Source organism: Callithrix jacchus, chromosome 8 (assembly GCF_049354715.1).
Source record: "Callithrix jacchus isolate 240 chromosome 8, calJac240_pri, whole genome shotgun sequence".
NCBI lineage: Eukaryota > Metazoa > Chordata > Mammalia > Primates > Cebidae > Callithrix > Callithrix jacchus.
In genome coordinates, this window is record NC_133509.1 from 94191915 (window position 1) to 94207316 (window position 15402).

Consider the following 15402-nt stretch of genomic DNA (forward strand, 5'->3'; position numbering starts at 1 on the left):
CAAAAAGAAAGTTTTTAGTAACTAGTTTTCAGGTTGAGTCTGCCCTTTAACATTCTGACAAGCCTATCCCACACTTTTGCTGGTTGGTTCCCCCAGCAGATCTCCACTCAGCCTTGCTACTTGAAGTTCTTGACCAGCTCATGTCTGTGCTTCTTTGGGAAGATATTCCTGTGTACTCCAACATCCAATAAGACTTAGAGCTTTACCCTTAGCCACTTTCTAGAAGGTCCAGTGTATTCTAATCAGCTCTTCAATTGTCTGTTTCTCACAGACTATGCACTTTAAGGTTGAGGGCCTGGGTCTTACTCAACTTTGTAACATCTGCTCCAGTGTCAGGCTCCAAAGCACCCAGTATTGATGAAGCTAGTGCAGTGATCCTGGAGAGGGCAGGACCTCCAGGCTGCAGTGACTATCATGGCCAGAAGAGGACAGTAGAGGAGTGCTGACGTGATGTAAGGGCTTCTCCAGAAGTCCTGTGGCGGAACCAACTCAACAAGGAACCTTCAAAGGTGGCTTAGAGATGGCCAAGGAATTCAAGGAGATAAATTTTACCATTACCTCCCCAGGAGGGTGGTAGGTTTCAGGGATTTGATGAGTGCCTAATATGGGTCTAGTGTTTTATAACTACTGTTAGCTATCAGTGATATTTCACAACTGTGGAGACTGAAGAGTGGAGGTTAAATAACATGTCAGAAGCAGCGCTTTGAAGGTACAGTGGCTCACACCTATAATCCCAGCACTTTTAGAGGCTGAGGCAGGAGGATTGCTTGAGCTGAAGAGCTCAAGACCAGCCTGGGCAACATGGCGTAACCTTGTCTCTACAATACACACACACACACACACACACACACACACATACACACACAGTAGCTAGGCACAGTGGCATGTGCCTGTAGTCTCTGCTACTTGGGAGGCTGAGGTGAGAGGATTGCTTGAGCCTGGGAAGCAGAGGTTGCAGTCCAGCCTGGGCAACAGGGTGAAAGACCCTGTCTCAAAAAAATAAAAGGAAGTAATGGTGGCTGCTATGGTATGAGCGTTTGTGTCTCCTCTAAAATTCCTATGTTGAAACCTAATTTCCCATATGTATTAGAAGGTGTGGCCTTTGGGAGGTGGTTAGGTCTTGGGGTTTATGCCCTTATCAAAGAGGTCCCAAAGAGCTGCCTTACCCCTTACATTATTTGAGGACAAAGTGAGGAAGCATAATTCTATGAATAAGAAGGTGGGCCCTCAGCAGAAGCCAAATCTGCCAGTGCCTTGATCTTGGACTTCCCAGCCTTCAGAACTGTGAGAAATAAATTTGTGTTATTTATAAACTACCTAGTGTACAGAATGTTATACTAGCCCAAATGAACTAAGACAGTGGCTGGATCCATTGCTATAGCAAGCTCTGCATAAACAGCCTCTGCTTATTCTCATCTGGGTGGTCTTTACTTATTTGTACACTGCTAGTCTCTACTTGTCATAGATTATCTATAAGACAGTCCTCAAAATATATGAAAAATGAAATATGATATTAGTAATTCAGTGAAACTTTTCCTAAGCATCATAAAGATTACATCAGGTTTCAGATAAAAATGGAAGATTCATTCATGTGAAGACAGTGCACTTGACTGTCTTATCACTATTCCTCTTTTTAATTTTGACTTAATCTTACCAATATCCCTCTTTTTACTTTTAAGACAGGGTCTCACTCTGTCATCCAGGCTGGAATGCAGTGGCACAATAATGGCTCACTGCTGCCTTGACCTCCCAGGCTCAAGCAATTCTCTCACCTCAGCCTTCCAGGTAGCTGAGACAGAGGTGCTACCATACCCATCTAACTTTAAAATTATTTTTACAGAAACAGGATCTCAATATGTTGCGCAAGCTGGTCTCAAACACCTCGACTCCAGCAATCCTCCTGCCTCAGCCTCCCAAAGTGCTAGGATTATAAGCATGAGTCACCGCACCCAGCTCTTTTTACTTTTATCCCATTTTATTTCTATATCCTACTTTTAAAATTGTTTATCTAGTGATTATGCTCTTTAAAATTAAGTCTTAATAACCATGAATAGATCTGTACACTTGCCAGATGATAGTATTTTTGTTTTATCATTTCATCTCTCTTCTAGACTCTGTTCTCCTTCCTTCTCCCCAGCTCCATCTACCCCCACCATCCTATCTTCCCAGATGATTCTACCATTGGGACCTCTGGGCAGTCACCTGTGCAAGGACTCACCTTCATTTCTCACCACAGCCCTAATCTGGACAGAGTTTTGTGGTTGTGTCTAACATGACAATATTGTGGGGATTGAGGATGAAGCTGATATGCCTCTGGAGAGACTGGACTGCTTGCTCATGAGGCAAGCATGTGACACATCAGGTATAGACATCTCAGAAGCCCCCAAAGCCATCACTAGATTTTTCCAAGAAGGTAACAGTTGCTGTTTTTAATGTTAAACTCAGCTCAGGAAGAAAAGGTAAAATTATATTCAACTTCTTAAACAGAAAAAATGTATAAACAAGTTTAAAAAGACCTCTCTGGAAAATGTTTAAGATAAACATTTTATTAAAATTATAAAGAAGATTCAGTTGTCTAGAAAATTCTCTTAGGCTGGGATCAGTGGTTCATGCCTGTAATCCCAGCACTTTGGGAGGCCAAGGTGGGCAGATCATGAGGTCAGGAAATCAAGACCATCCTGGCTAATATGGTAAAAAATACAAATATTATCTGGATGTGGTGGCAAGTGCCTGTAATCCCAGCTACTCGGGAGGCTGAGGCAGGAGGATCACTTGAACCAGAGGTTGACAGATGAACATATCTGTCAGAGGTTGCAGTGTGCCAAGATTGCACCACTGCACTCCAGCCTGGCCACAGAGTGAGACTCTGTCTAAAAAAAAAAAAAAGAAGAAAAGAAAATTATCTTAGGTGAAAGGCAGAATTGGCTAACACTGCAACAGTGTATTCAACCCACAAGTAAGTATCAATGTTCAATTGAATGTTTGTGGAATAATTGGGGATAACTAAGTTACTTAGGTGACACTTTTTTCCTTCTTTTGATGTTACCAGCTACATAGTAAAATAGTAGGAAGTCCCATGTTACCAAAGTTCTAAGCTCTTGCTTACTAAGAAGGTTCACTGGTGATTCCTGCTTCACAAGAGAATGCAGCTCTTCAAGACTTCCTTGTAGCCATGTACTGATATGCTCCATATTTTCATCTCTTTCACACAGTTTGTCTGTTAGAATTTTTATGTCTTGCAAGGTCTCTTCACCATTGTCCACCAAGATCTAAAGAAACAGCATTTTAGGGTATGTCAACATAAATTGCAACAACATAAATAAATACACATTCTGTCTAAATGGATCATGCCCAGAATGAAAATATTATATATGCAAATTGGTATCCATCATAAAAAATAAGTGCATGTATACACAGCCAATTCACAAAGTTCTGTAAATGATCTTGGGAAAATGGATTATCAAATGAGAAGAATAATGGAATGCTTACTGAACTCAAATTTTTAAGTGGATAATGGTAGCCATGGTGATGGCAGCATAAAAAGCTAGTTTCCCTCTCAGAGAAGCACAGAGCTGCAGAGGAGATTCAGCCTAACAGAAGGAACTTTGGAATCAGGCAGGATGTGGGTTGTAAATTCCCATACGTTCATAAACTATTTGGTCTTGGGCAAGTTATGTAAACCCTCTGAGCCTCAGCAGCTCCATCTGAAAAAGGCATTTTAACACTTTCCTAATCCAGTGTTTTAATACTTAAATGAGGATTATATGTAAACTTTAAATTCTTAGAAAGTGGCAGAGCCAGGATTTTAACCCCAGCCTGACACTGAAGTGGGGAGGGTGCAGATGTTGCACTGGTAAAAATGAAGAGGTAAGGAGTCCAGAACTGACAACTTTGTCCTAAACAAAATGTGTTCACTTAGGTCATGTAAATAAAGTCTTTCCCACCTTAACTGAATGGTAGGAAGACAGTTTCCCAAAAAACTCAGATTTCATAGTGACATTGGTTAAAAAAATAAAAGGACACATTTTAGGATGTGGTGGTCACAGTAGCATCTAGAACTGCAGGGGAGTGACAGAGCTAGTGTGACTTTCCACCTTGATGTGTGTGCATTCAGGTGTACACAGACACAAACGCACACACACTTATTAGGTAGGTAAACATTTTTAGAAATATAGTTATTTATATGGAGGCAACACACACACACACACACACACAAAACTCACCTTAACTGTGGCCTGAAATTCAGCCCACAAATTCTCATATTGTACTAAAATAAAGAATTAAAAAATACAATGGTTACTGATACAATTTGAACATTTTAATAAAAGTCATGTGTTTTTTCAAAAATTATTTTCTTAACTAAAAATTTCTACTTCCAAAATGACAGAATAACTGGATTGAACTTGCCCTCCCACTATAAACACGTAGAGGAAAGAAGCGAAACGTATTAAAGAAATGTTTTCAGATGTAGAAGAATGGGCAGCCCAGGACCTTAACACCTGGAAGAAGAGAAACAAAGGAAGTGAGTCTTGCGATCACCCAGCTTTCCACTGGGGGACACTTTCCAGACCACAGCACAAGCACAGCAGGGTGGTCTTAACACAGACACAAAAAGATTAGCAAATTGAATCTAGCAATAGACAAGAACAATAAAAGCTTTTGGACAAGTGGGCTTTATGCTAAGAATGAGAGAATTCAAATTCAATCAGTGCAACTTACCACACAAACAGCATAAAGGAGTAATACTAGCTGAGTATCTCAGTGGATGTCTGAGCAGCTGAGGCTAGTCACCCAGGCACTCTGTGCCTACATAACTGACCATCCCCCTGCCCCGCCCATAAGTACCTTGAACACCCAATCCTGGGTGAGCCTCCCTGGCTGGCAACACTGCATGTGGGGCCACACAATGTTGCTGGGGAAATTAAGGGCATCTCTGAGAAGGTCACACTGGGTTTCCTCAAAACTTTGCCCTCTATGCCTTTTCCCTTTGTGATTTTACTCTTATCTTTCACTATAATAACAGTAACCGTAAGTATAACAATTTTCAATTCCTGTGAATCATTTTGGCTAATCATTAAACCTAAGAGTAGTCCTGGAACATCTGATACTTCACTAAAGCTGCACAATTTTTTTGAGATAAAGACCTAAATAAATGGAGATATATACTATATTCTTGGATTACATAATACAATATGAAAAAGTCAATTTTTCTAACATTGACTTATAGATTCAACACAAACACAGTTAAGATTCCAGCAGGTGTGTGTGTGTATGTGTATGTGTCTGTGTATATAGAGATTAATTAGGTGATTCTAAAATGTATATGGAAATCAAAGAATTTAGAATACTGAAAATAATTTTAAAAGAGAAGCATACAGGTGAAGAATTCTATTACCTTATGTCCAGACTGCATATGAAGCTATAATAATTAAGACAGTGTGGTATTGGTATGAAGTCTGGCATTTAGATTAAAGGAACAAACCCATAAAGTTGATTTTTGAAAAGCTGCTAGAGTAATACAATGGCAAAAGCATGATCTTTCCAAAAACAGTACTGGAACAACTGAATGTACATAAGGCAAAACAATGAAATTCAAGCCTTGCCTCACATCATATGAAAAAGTTCACTTAAAATGAATTAGAGATCTAGACATAAACACTAAAACTAAACTATATATACATATACAGGAAATCTTCAAGAGCTTGGCGTAGGCAAAAATGTTTTAGGCAGGAATCAAAAAGTACTAACCTTAAAAGACAAAATAGATAGATGGGTTTTATTCAAATGAAAACTGTTTACTCTTTCTGAGACACCATGAAGAAAACGAAAAGTCAAGCTTCAGACTGAAAAAGGACTCATTTCCAGAAAATATAAAGATTTTAATTCAATAATAAGAAAACAAACAACACAAAGCAATGAGATAAAGATGTGGACAGACAGGTGACAGATTGTATTTTCCAAAGATAACCCCACAATATATTCTATTCTTTTTTTCCCCTGACACGATGCTGACACTCCTTTCATTGAGCAGTGGTGGCTATGACTCCTCTCCTTGCACCTGAGTGACTGCCTCAACCATTAGCATGTTGTGAAAGTAACACTCTGACTTCTGAGGCTAGGTCATAAGACACCATCAACTTCTACTTTATTCTCTTGGGATGCTTTTGGAACCAGGCCAAACAGCTACATGGAGAGGCCATGAGGAGGTGTTCTGGCCAACGGTCTCCCTCGAGATCCAGTTGAGAGCAAGCATCAACTTGAGACACAGGAATGAGTGAGTCTTCAGATGATTTCAGTTCCCAGCTGCTGAATTACCCTCAGTCTTTAAGTTGCCCTGGCTGATGCCATGTGGAGCAAACATTAAGTTGTTTTCAGCAAGCTCTGATCACATTGCCAATTAGTGAGCAAAATAAATAATTTGTCTTCAGCTACTATGTTTGCAGTATTTGTCACAAAAGATAATATTCACATGAAAAAGGATACTCAGCATTAGTCATTAGATAAGTACAAGTTACAATCAAAATGAAATGCCATTACATACCTATTAAAACAACCAGAATATTAACAATTTAAAGCGTTTTGACAATTTTAAGTGCTGATGAGTATGTAGAGCAATGGGAACTCTTCTCCATTGTTAGTGGAATGAGGCACTTAATGATCACTTTGGCAAAATTATCTGGTGGTTTCTTATAAAGTTAATCATACACTAACCATATGTATTTCTTATAAAGTTAATCATACACTAACAGCTATATAACTCAGCAATTCCATTATAGGTATTTACCCAAGAGAAATGAAAACATGGCCATAAAACACTTGTAAACAAATGTTCACAGCAGCTTAATTCATAATAATCCCAAACTGGAAATAATCTAAATGTCTTTTGACTGGTGACTGAATAAACAAAATATGGTATCTATATAATAGGATTCTATGGTACAGCTATAAAAAGGAGCAAACTAATGATACATGCAACAACTTGGATGAATCTTAAAACAATTTGCTGAGTGAAAGAAGTCAGGTTTAAAGTGTGCATATGCTATCATTTCATTTATATCTAACTATTAATGACAGAAAGCAGATCAATGGTTTCCAGGAACTGGAGATGGGGTAGGTGATCAACGACAAAAGAATACAGAGAAAATTTTGTAGCGATGAAAATGTTCTGTATCTTGCTTGTGGTGGTAGTGGTTACAGTGGCATGTACATTTGTCAAAATTCACTAATTTAAAAACGGATGCATTTTTTGTAGGCAAATCAATAAAATGAATTTAAATGAAGTAAAACTTTTATGTGTAAAGAGCATTGTAATGGTTAATATTGTCAACTTGATTGGATTGAAGCATGCAAAGTACTGTTCCTGGGTATGTCTATGAGGGTGTTGCCAAAGGAGATTCACATTTGAGTCAGTGGATTGGGAGAGGCAGACCCACCCTCGATCTGCGTGGGAACTATTTAATCAGCTGCCAGCACAGCTAGACTGGATGAGTCTTCCAGCCTTCTTCTTTCTCCCATGCTGGATGCTTCCTGCCCTCGAACATCAGACTCCAAGTTCTTCAGCTTTTGGGCTCTTTGACTTACATCAGTGGTTTGTCAGGGGCTCTAGGGCCTTTGGCCACAGACTGAAGGCTGCACTGTCAGCTTCCCTACTCATGAGGCTTTGGGACTCACAAATCCCAAATCCTCCACCGGCTTCCTTGTTTCTCAACTTGCAGATCACTTATCACGGGACTTTACCTTGTGATCTTGAGTCAATTCCCCTTAATAAACTCCCTCTCATATATATATATATATATATATAGCATTAGTTCTGTCCCTCTAAAGAACCCTGACTAATACAAGCACCCACACATTACTTACCCTCCTGAGCTATCAGTTGCTGAGACAAGTCACTTGAGGTGTGCATGATGAGAGCTTCTTGTCCTTCTCTATATTTCTCTATGTTATTCTTCATGTATAAAATGTACTGAAAATTAAAAGCATGTGATTGCTTTTAGCAGTTTAGTTACTATAGATAAATTATCATGTAGTAATTCAGCAAACATGTATAAATTCCTCCTCTGTGCCACCCACTGTTCTAGGTAAAGGGGTAACAGTGGTGAATAAAACATACCTTGGTCAGGCTTCCATCCTGGGGAAGAAGATAAATGATTCTCCTTCCTTTTAAGCATTTCATTTCTGCATTTAAATAAACATGGCATTCTGAGTATAATTTTCCATGAATGGAAATTAGAGGGTGTTCCATCCTAATGTATCATGTCCAGTACAAAAATGTTCCTGATACAAAATGTGTGTGCGGTAGATGTCACAAAGCAGTAATGCTGCCAGACTGGAGTTCAGTGTAAGGCCTCAGAGAGATGATTGAGTCAGGAGACTGCATAAATTACTTACTCAAGTCAGATGTTCACTGGGTTGGTGACAGTGGTGGCAGTAGTGACAGGTAACTTTGAGTATTAAAGTCATGGCTTTCTGTTCTGACCGCCCAGTGCTCAGAAACGCTAAAGTCCCAGGAACTCTGAAAGTACGGGCTTTCAGAGTTCGCAGAAATTGTGTTCAGTGCTATAGATGAGGTAGACATGGGACTGTTACATAGATTGTTTTAAGCATATAGGGTTGACTGATGTATCTTTACTCTTGTATCAGTCTTTTCATAGCTTGTGTTCTGGTATTATAATAAACAAAATTAAAAGTCTCCTTGAGCCAAGTCCAAGGCCTCATTCTTGTCCTTCTTCAAACATGGGGTTGCAGACTTGCCTAGTTCAGCTGTACTCCTGTGCTTCTCCCAAACTCTCTATTTTCTTTTAGTCTCCCTCTTCATCTCCTCTTCCACAGCTCACTCCTTCAAAGTTGTTTTTCTCCAGGGTTCTGTTCACAGCCCCTGATCTACTCGCTCAACACACTGTCCCTGAAGAGGCTCATCCATCTCCCAAGTGTAAATCCTGCCTTTACGCTAATGATAACCAGTGAGAGTTCTCCCTTGAGCTCCTCACCTGGTGTGGCAAGGTGCCCTTGCTCTGGGGCACTGAATGTGTCCTGCTCAGATTGCTGTACTTAACATACTGAATTGTAATGATCTGTTTGTATGTGCATCTCTTCAGCTAGACCATGAGCTTCCAAAGGGCTGGGGCGGTATCTTACATATCTCTGCATTCACTGTGTCTTGCTCAGTGCTTGGGACTCAGTGCATGTTTAGAGTAAAGGGATGCAATCAGCAAAATTGAGTGGTGAGTGAATAAGAAAACAGTGCAGGGTCCTTTGGTGACTAGCAGATAGACACTGAATTTAAAAAAAAAAAACAGGACTTTTGGAATCAGTCTTTCATGTATGCATCCATCTGCTCACCAGATGCCAAAATAGCAATACGAATTACAATTCTTTTAAGAAATAATCTATATCCTGATAGGAAAGTAGTCTAGTGGAACAAACCAGTTTGTTTCAAGGTCTAGAAGAATGAAGATGCAATGGAAGTGTGAGGGTTATCAATGATGGTATGTATCCAGGCTCTCTGGAGCGCAATTACCTTTTCAAAGTGCATTAGTACCTATTATGTTATTTTAGTTTATAAAAAAACACATGACAGTGGTGAGATAACTATTGCCATTTAACAGATGAAAAAAATTATCCAGCGAAGTGAAGGGATTTTCTTCATGCCATTGGACTAGTCATTGATTTTTTTCTGGCTATTAAAACTTCTAAAAAAAAAAACAGCCTCAATTTACACATCTATAAATGGGACATACTGTATTATCCACTTTTTAAGGTTACCGTGAGCCTTAAATGTCAAATGAGACTGAATCCCTCTAACATTACAGGCATTGTGCAAAACAGGTGGGGTACATTGACAACAGATCTGGACCATGAGGTCATTATGGATGGCTGCAAAAAAAGGATTTTAAAAATTTTAATTCTTTTGCATTTTCGGTTTATAAAGAAGTCACATTAAACCTGTGAGTAGCAGCTATTCCCATTTTAAGAGGAAAAAATGAAGCTTACAAGTCAGTGATCTGCCCAAAGTCACACAGAGTTACTAGTGAATAACAGACTCTAATCCAGGTCTTTCAAACTAGATAATATTATGTAAAGTTTTGTTGTTATTGTTTTTGTCATAGTATATAAAATACAGGATTCTATGCACTTTAACAATATGCTTTGAATGAAATAGTTCTGGGCATTAAACATCAGTTCTTATATCTAATGATTAAATATAGCATTTTAAAATGTTAAAACAAATAACTTTTAAGTATAAATAAGACTTTAATTTTAGGAGTTGGATGAACAAATTCCTCTGTTATAAAAAGAGCTACAATCAGTATGAACTAGACAACCTACTTTTAAAAAATGGGCAGAAGACCTGAACAGTCACTTCACAAAAAGAGGATATCCAATGCCAAGAACGGGATAGGTGCTTCAACAGTGATCAGGAAAACACAAATTAGTGGGGCACCACTAGACACCATCAGAATGTTTAAATTGAAAAAGACAGTTTGGTGAGAGTGTGGAGCAACGGGTGCTCTCATGCATTGCTGGTGGTAATGGCAATTGGTGCAACTTCTTTGGGAGACAGGTAGTATGTACTAACGTGGGAGTTATGCATCTCTATGGCTCTGCAATTCCACTTGAGATGTATACTCAACAGAAATATGTGTGTTCACCAAAAAATGTGAACTAGAATGTTCACAGCAATACTATTTTTAATAGTCAAAAATTAGAAACTCTCTAACACCCATCAACAATACAGTATATAAGTACATTGTAATAGTAGTCATACAGTGGAATACTACACAGAACTAAGAGTAACAAACTACATTCAACAATAAGGTTGAACCTCACAAACATAATGTTGAGCAAAATAATCTACACTGTATTGTTTTATACCTATAATATTCCAAACCAGGGAAAACCAGTCTATGACATTAGCATGCTGGTACCCTTAGTGGGGCTGGTTAGTGACTAGAGGGAGCATAGAGGATATCTGGATACTGATAATGCTTTGTTTCTTGATCTGGGTGCAGGTTACACAAGTGTGTTCATGGAGCTGTACACTTGCAATCTGGGCACTTTTCTGGTACTTTATACTCCATTAAAAATTTTTCAAGAGCTATTATTTTCTCTTGTAACTATTACAGGTCTAGTCAATTAATCGAAGCCATCATGCAAAGCGTGGTGCTCTCAAACTTACTTCTTTTAATTTTTTATTTTCCAGGAACAGAAGGTCTGCTTTTTCATCATTTATGTAGATTCCACTTTCTAAGTTCTTTAGAATTTCAAAATGATCTTTGATTTTTTTGCTTTCTTGATCTCGTAATTGTTTTAATTGTTCTTTTAGGTCCTCCTGTTCAAACAGAAAACTCCAAATTATTTCTGAGTTCAAAGTGCAAGGCACCAGGGTATTACATTGCCTAGATCACATTGGAGCTGGATTATAAATTAATTCCTGAAGCATCAAGCAGAGAACAGATATTTTTCCTTAGAAAAACCTAGCAATCCCACATTTATTCATGGACTCTAGGAAGGGGGTCTGTGGACTTCAAGTTAAGAACTCCAGACATTGAGACAATTTCACAAAATAAAACATACAGTCAACCCTCTGTATCTGTGGGTTCTGCATTTGTGGATTTATAAACATGGATGGAAAATATTCACAAAATAAAAATAATGAAAATAAACAATACAAGTAAAAATAATACAGCATGACTACTTACACAGCATTTACATTTTATTAGGTATTATCAGTAATCTAGAAATAATTTAAAGTATTTTGGAGGATTTGAGTAGGTTATATGCAAATACTGCATCAAGGGGCTTGAGCATCTGTGGATTTTGATAGATATGTTGGTCTTGCAACGAATCCCCCATAGACATAAGGGATGACTATACTTTGATATATGAACAACTGTCTGGAAAAATAGAGAAGGGGAAATTTATTGAGGTTTTTTTTTTTTTTTTTTTTTTTTGAGATGGAGTTTTACTCTTTGTTCTCCAGGCTGGAGTGCAGTGGTGCAATAGCTCACTGCATTCTCCACCTCCTGGGTTCAAGCAATTCTCCTGTTGCAACCTCCCGAGTAGCTGGGATCACAGGTGCCTGCAACCACGCCTGGCTAAATTTGTATTTTTAGTAGAGATGGGGTTTCACCATGTTGGCCAGGCTGCTCTCGAACTCCTGACCTTAGGTGATCCGCCTGCCTCGCCTCCCAAAGTGCTGAGATTACAGGCATGAGCCATTGCGCCCAGCCTACTGAGGCTTTTAAAGAATTTAATGATTCTTAAAGAAAAATTACTTTATGAAATTTTCAGAATTCCCTAATGTTTTCTCTACTAATTTCTCTGTTCAGTTCTCTGTTGTTAGACTATTATATATTGCATGAGATTTATTCATTGTATAATCATCACCAGCAGCATCTTTTGTTTTGTTTGAGACAGAGTCTCCCTCTGTCACCCAGGCTAGAGTACAGTGGCACGATCTTGGCTCACTGCAACCTCTACCTCCCAGGGTTCAAGCAATTATCCTGCCTCAGCCTTCCGAGTAGCTGAGATTACAGGCACAGGCTACCACACCTGGCTAATCTTTGTATTTTTAGTAGAATTGGTCAGGCTGGTCTCGAACACTTGGGTTGGCCTCCCAAAGTGCTGGGATTACAGGCGTGAGCCACTGTGCCTGGCCACCAGCAGCATCTTATTAAGAAAATAAAACTGCATATATACTATACTTGTAATTTTCTCCTTCATATTTTCCTCTATATTCCTTCACATTTTATAACATTAAAAGTTACATTTACATTTTGAGGCTGAGCATGGTGGCTCACACCTGTAATCCTAGTACTGTGGGAGGCCGAGGCAGGCCCATCACTTGAGGTCAGGAGTTTGAGACCAGCCTGGCCAACATGGTGAAACCCCATCTCTACTAAAAAATACAAAAAGTAGCCAGAAATCGCTTGAACTTGGGAGGCTGAGGTTGCATTGAGCCAAGATTGTGTGACTGCACTCTAGCCTGGGCAACAGAGTGAGATTCCATCTCAAAAAAAAAAAGTTACATTTTGATATCAATGAATCTCAAAGTATGTTTCCATTTTCAGTTAACCAACTCCACATGCACGTGCTCATCACCAACTATTGATTATAAATTTTTAAAAGGCACTAAACACATCTTTACCTGCCACTAATTCATCCATTCCCCTCACTGCAATCTTTGTTCATGCACCCTTAAAAAGCAGAATCAAGTCTCTAACTTAAGAAAACCGAGGTCCACTCAATGACTGTTCCACAATTATATGTTATTGGTTCTAGTCTCTCTCTTTCCCTACATAAGTATATGTAGATGTGTGTATGTGTATACATCTGTGCATATGTATGTATTGTAACAAAGATTTTTTAACATTGAGATGGAAAGTATAAGTTTAACAAATGCAGATTTCATGAAAACTTCAATGCCAGGTAAATGTTACTGTCTGTATATACCACTATTCTAATTTTTTAAAATAATAATTAATGCATTGATCCTTTACCATGTTGGTAACGTATCTTGAAAAGTCCCTTGTAAACAGAAAAATGTGATTGTTCAGTAAATCCTCCTCCTGTCTTTGTGCTAAAGAAAAAAAGAAAAAAATACTTCAAAAACTTAGTTAACAAAATATTAATCAAAGAAAGAAGCACCCAGTTTTAAGTCAAATTCTCTCACAAGGTTTATAACAAAAACCAGCTGTCAGGCGCTCCACAATGCTATGTTTACTCCTGTGTGACTCCTCAAAATCAACCATTTTTAACTCGTGTTTCTTGTTTAGTCTTTCACTTAGCTCAATTTTCTTTAAAATATGCAAATATGCCTATTTTTTTAAAATTATTTTCAGGCATTTTCTATTTAATTAGTCCCATTTCTATCTCCTCCCACAGCCACAACCTCTACATTTCCTCCCTGACCTTCCTATACAGTTTTTGTTTAAATAAATCTAACTATTTTGATCACTATGGCAATAAGGATTATTCCCTGATGAACCAAATGGTATAATATGAGTATATTTCCTTTTTAGTATAATTTGTTTTTTCCTGGAGTTAAAAAAACACCTTATTAAAAAAAAAAATTTGCTCAGTGTTCCATGTACACATAATTAATTCATAGCAAATCTACAACAGAATTGTAAAACCATTCTAAATATTATTTCCCATAGAGTCAAACACATGAACAAATCTATCAGTTCCATTTCTCCCCTCTCCCTCAGAACCCCCCTCTGAGATATGACTTCGGGGATCTTCTCTTTCTTTGTGCTTGCTTTGCAGCTCACTTCTTAGGACTTCCTTTTGCATTTTTCTAAGTTTTTATTCGACCAGAACCCTTTGCATTATTCTTATGCTGGACTTCTTGTTTCCTGAATTTCTTATACTCTTTTTCTTGATTCATTCCTTCTATTTGTTGAAGCAAATTCTACACAGCTTTAGGAGAAAGAGTAAATGGGATAAATGTTTTGAGATCTTGTATATCTCAATATGTCTCTATAAACCTGATAGTTTAGCTAATTAATGTTAGAAATTATTATCTCTCAGATTTTGAAGCTATTGTCTTATAACTTCTACTACAATGCTCTTAAGAAGTTTGAAATTATTCTGATTTCTAATATTTTGTGTGAGATGTAATTTTTCTCTCTAGCAGCTTTTAGGATCTTCTCTTTCTATTTTTCCTTCTGAAATTCCACAGTGATATGGCTTAGTCTCTTCTTTTAAATATTGTTTTGGGGATTTGCTTGGACATTTAAAAATGGAAACATATTCTCTAGTTATAAGATATTTTTGTATTATTTCTTTGATAATTTTATTCTTTCTTTAAAAACATGAATATATGGCTATAACTTGATTTATCTTTGTCAGTCGTTTTCTATTTACTTTGTCATATAGTAGAGGGCAATTTAGCATGCTTACTCCCATTCCCCCATCCCCCACCCACATCCTCTGCATTTCCTCCCTAACCTTTCTATAAAGTTATAGTTTTTGTTTAAGTAAATTTTAACTGTTTAGATTATTATAATAGTGTAAGAATTATTCACTCATTTTTTTTTCTGGTCTCCTTGTTTGGTAGATATTTGGCATCTCAGAATAGTTCTTTAATTTTCTTACCTTTTTTTCCTTTTTCTCATCCGTTTTTGTTGTTGTTGATGCTCTATTTTTACAGATTTTCTTAATATTTCTTGTTATTTTCCTATTGAATTTTAACTTTACACTTTTAATTTCTGAGAGCTCTGTTCTCTTATCTTTCTTTTAAGCATGTTCTTTTTTCATAAATGGGATATATTTATTTCTCTAAGAATATACACTTTAAAAGCATACTTATGCTCTTTGCATTTTCTCTGTTTCCACCAAGTTCTCTTATTCTGTCCACTTCAGTTTCTCTTTCACACTGGGTGCTTCAGATCTTTG

General features: G+C 37.7%; 1 protein-coding gene across 8 annotated transcripts in view; it reads right to left on the reverse strand.

The window, feature by feature from the left end:
- The window catches only part of CCDC175 (coiled-coil domain containing 175), an 87390-nt gene that overhangs the window by 20087 nt on the left and 51901 nt on the right, over positions 1–15402 (reverse strand). For all 8 annotated transcript variants that reach the window (XR_008474420.2, XR_008474419.2, XR_004729936.3 and 5 more), the window contains 5 exons: positions 13503–13582; positions 11180–11332; positions 7861–7966; positions 4224–4267; positions 3107–3269 (listed from right to left, as the gene is read on the reverse strand). Coding sequence is in view for 4 of the 8 variants with exons in the window: in XM_054239988.2 (XP_054095963.2) it covers positions 3107–3269; positions 4224–4267; positions 7861–7966; positions 11180–11332; positions 13503–13582 (546 nt within the window). In the remaining 4 variants the exon portion in view is untranslated. The remainder of the gene's footprint in view (positions 1–3106; positions 3270–4223; positions 4268–7860; positions 7967–11179; positions 11333–13502; positions 13583–15402) is intronic.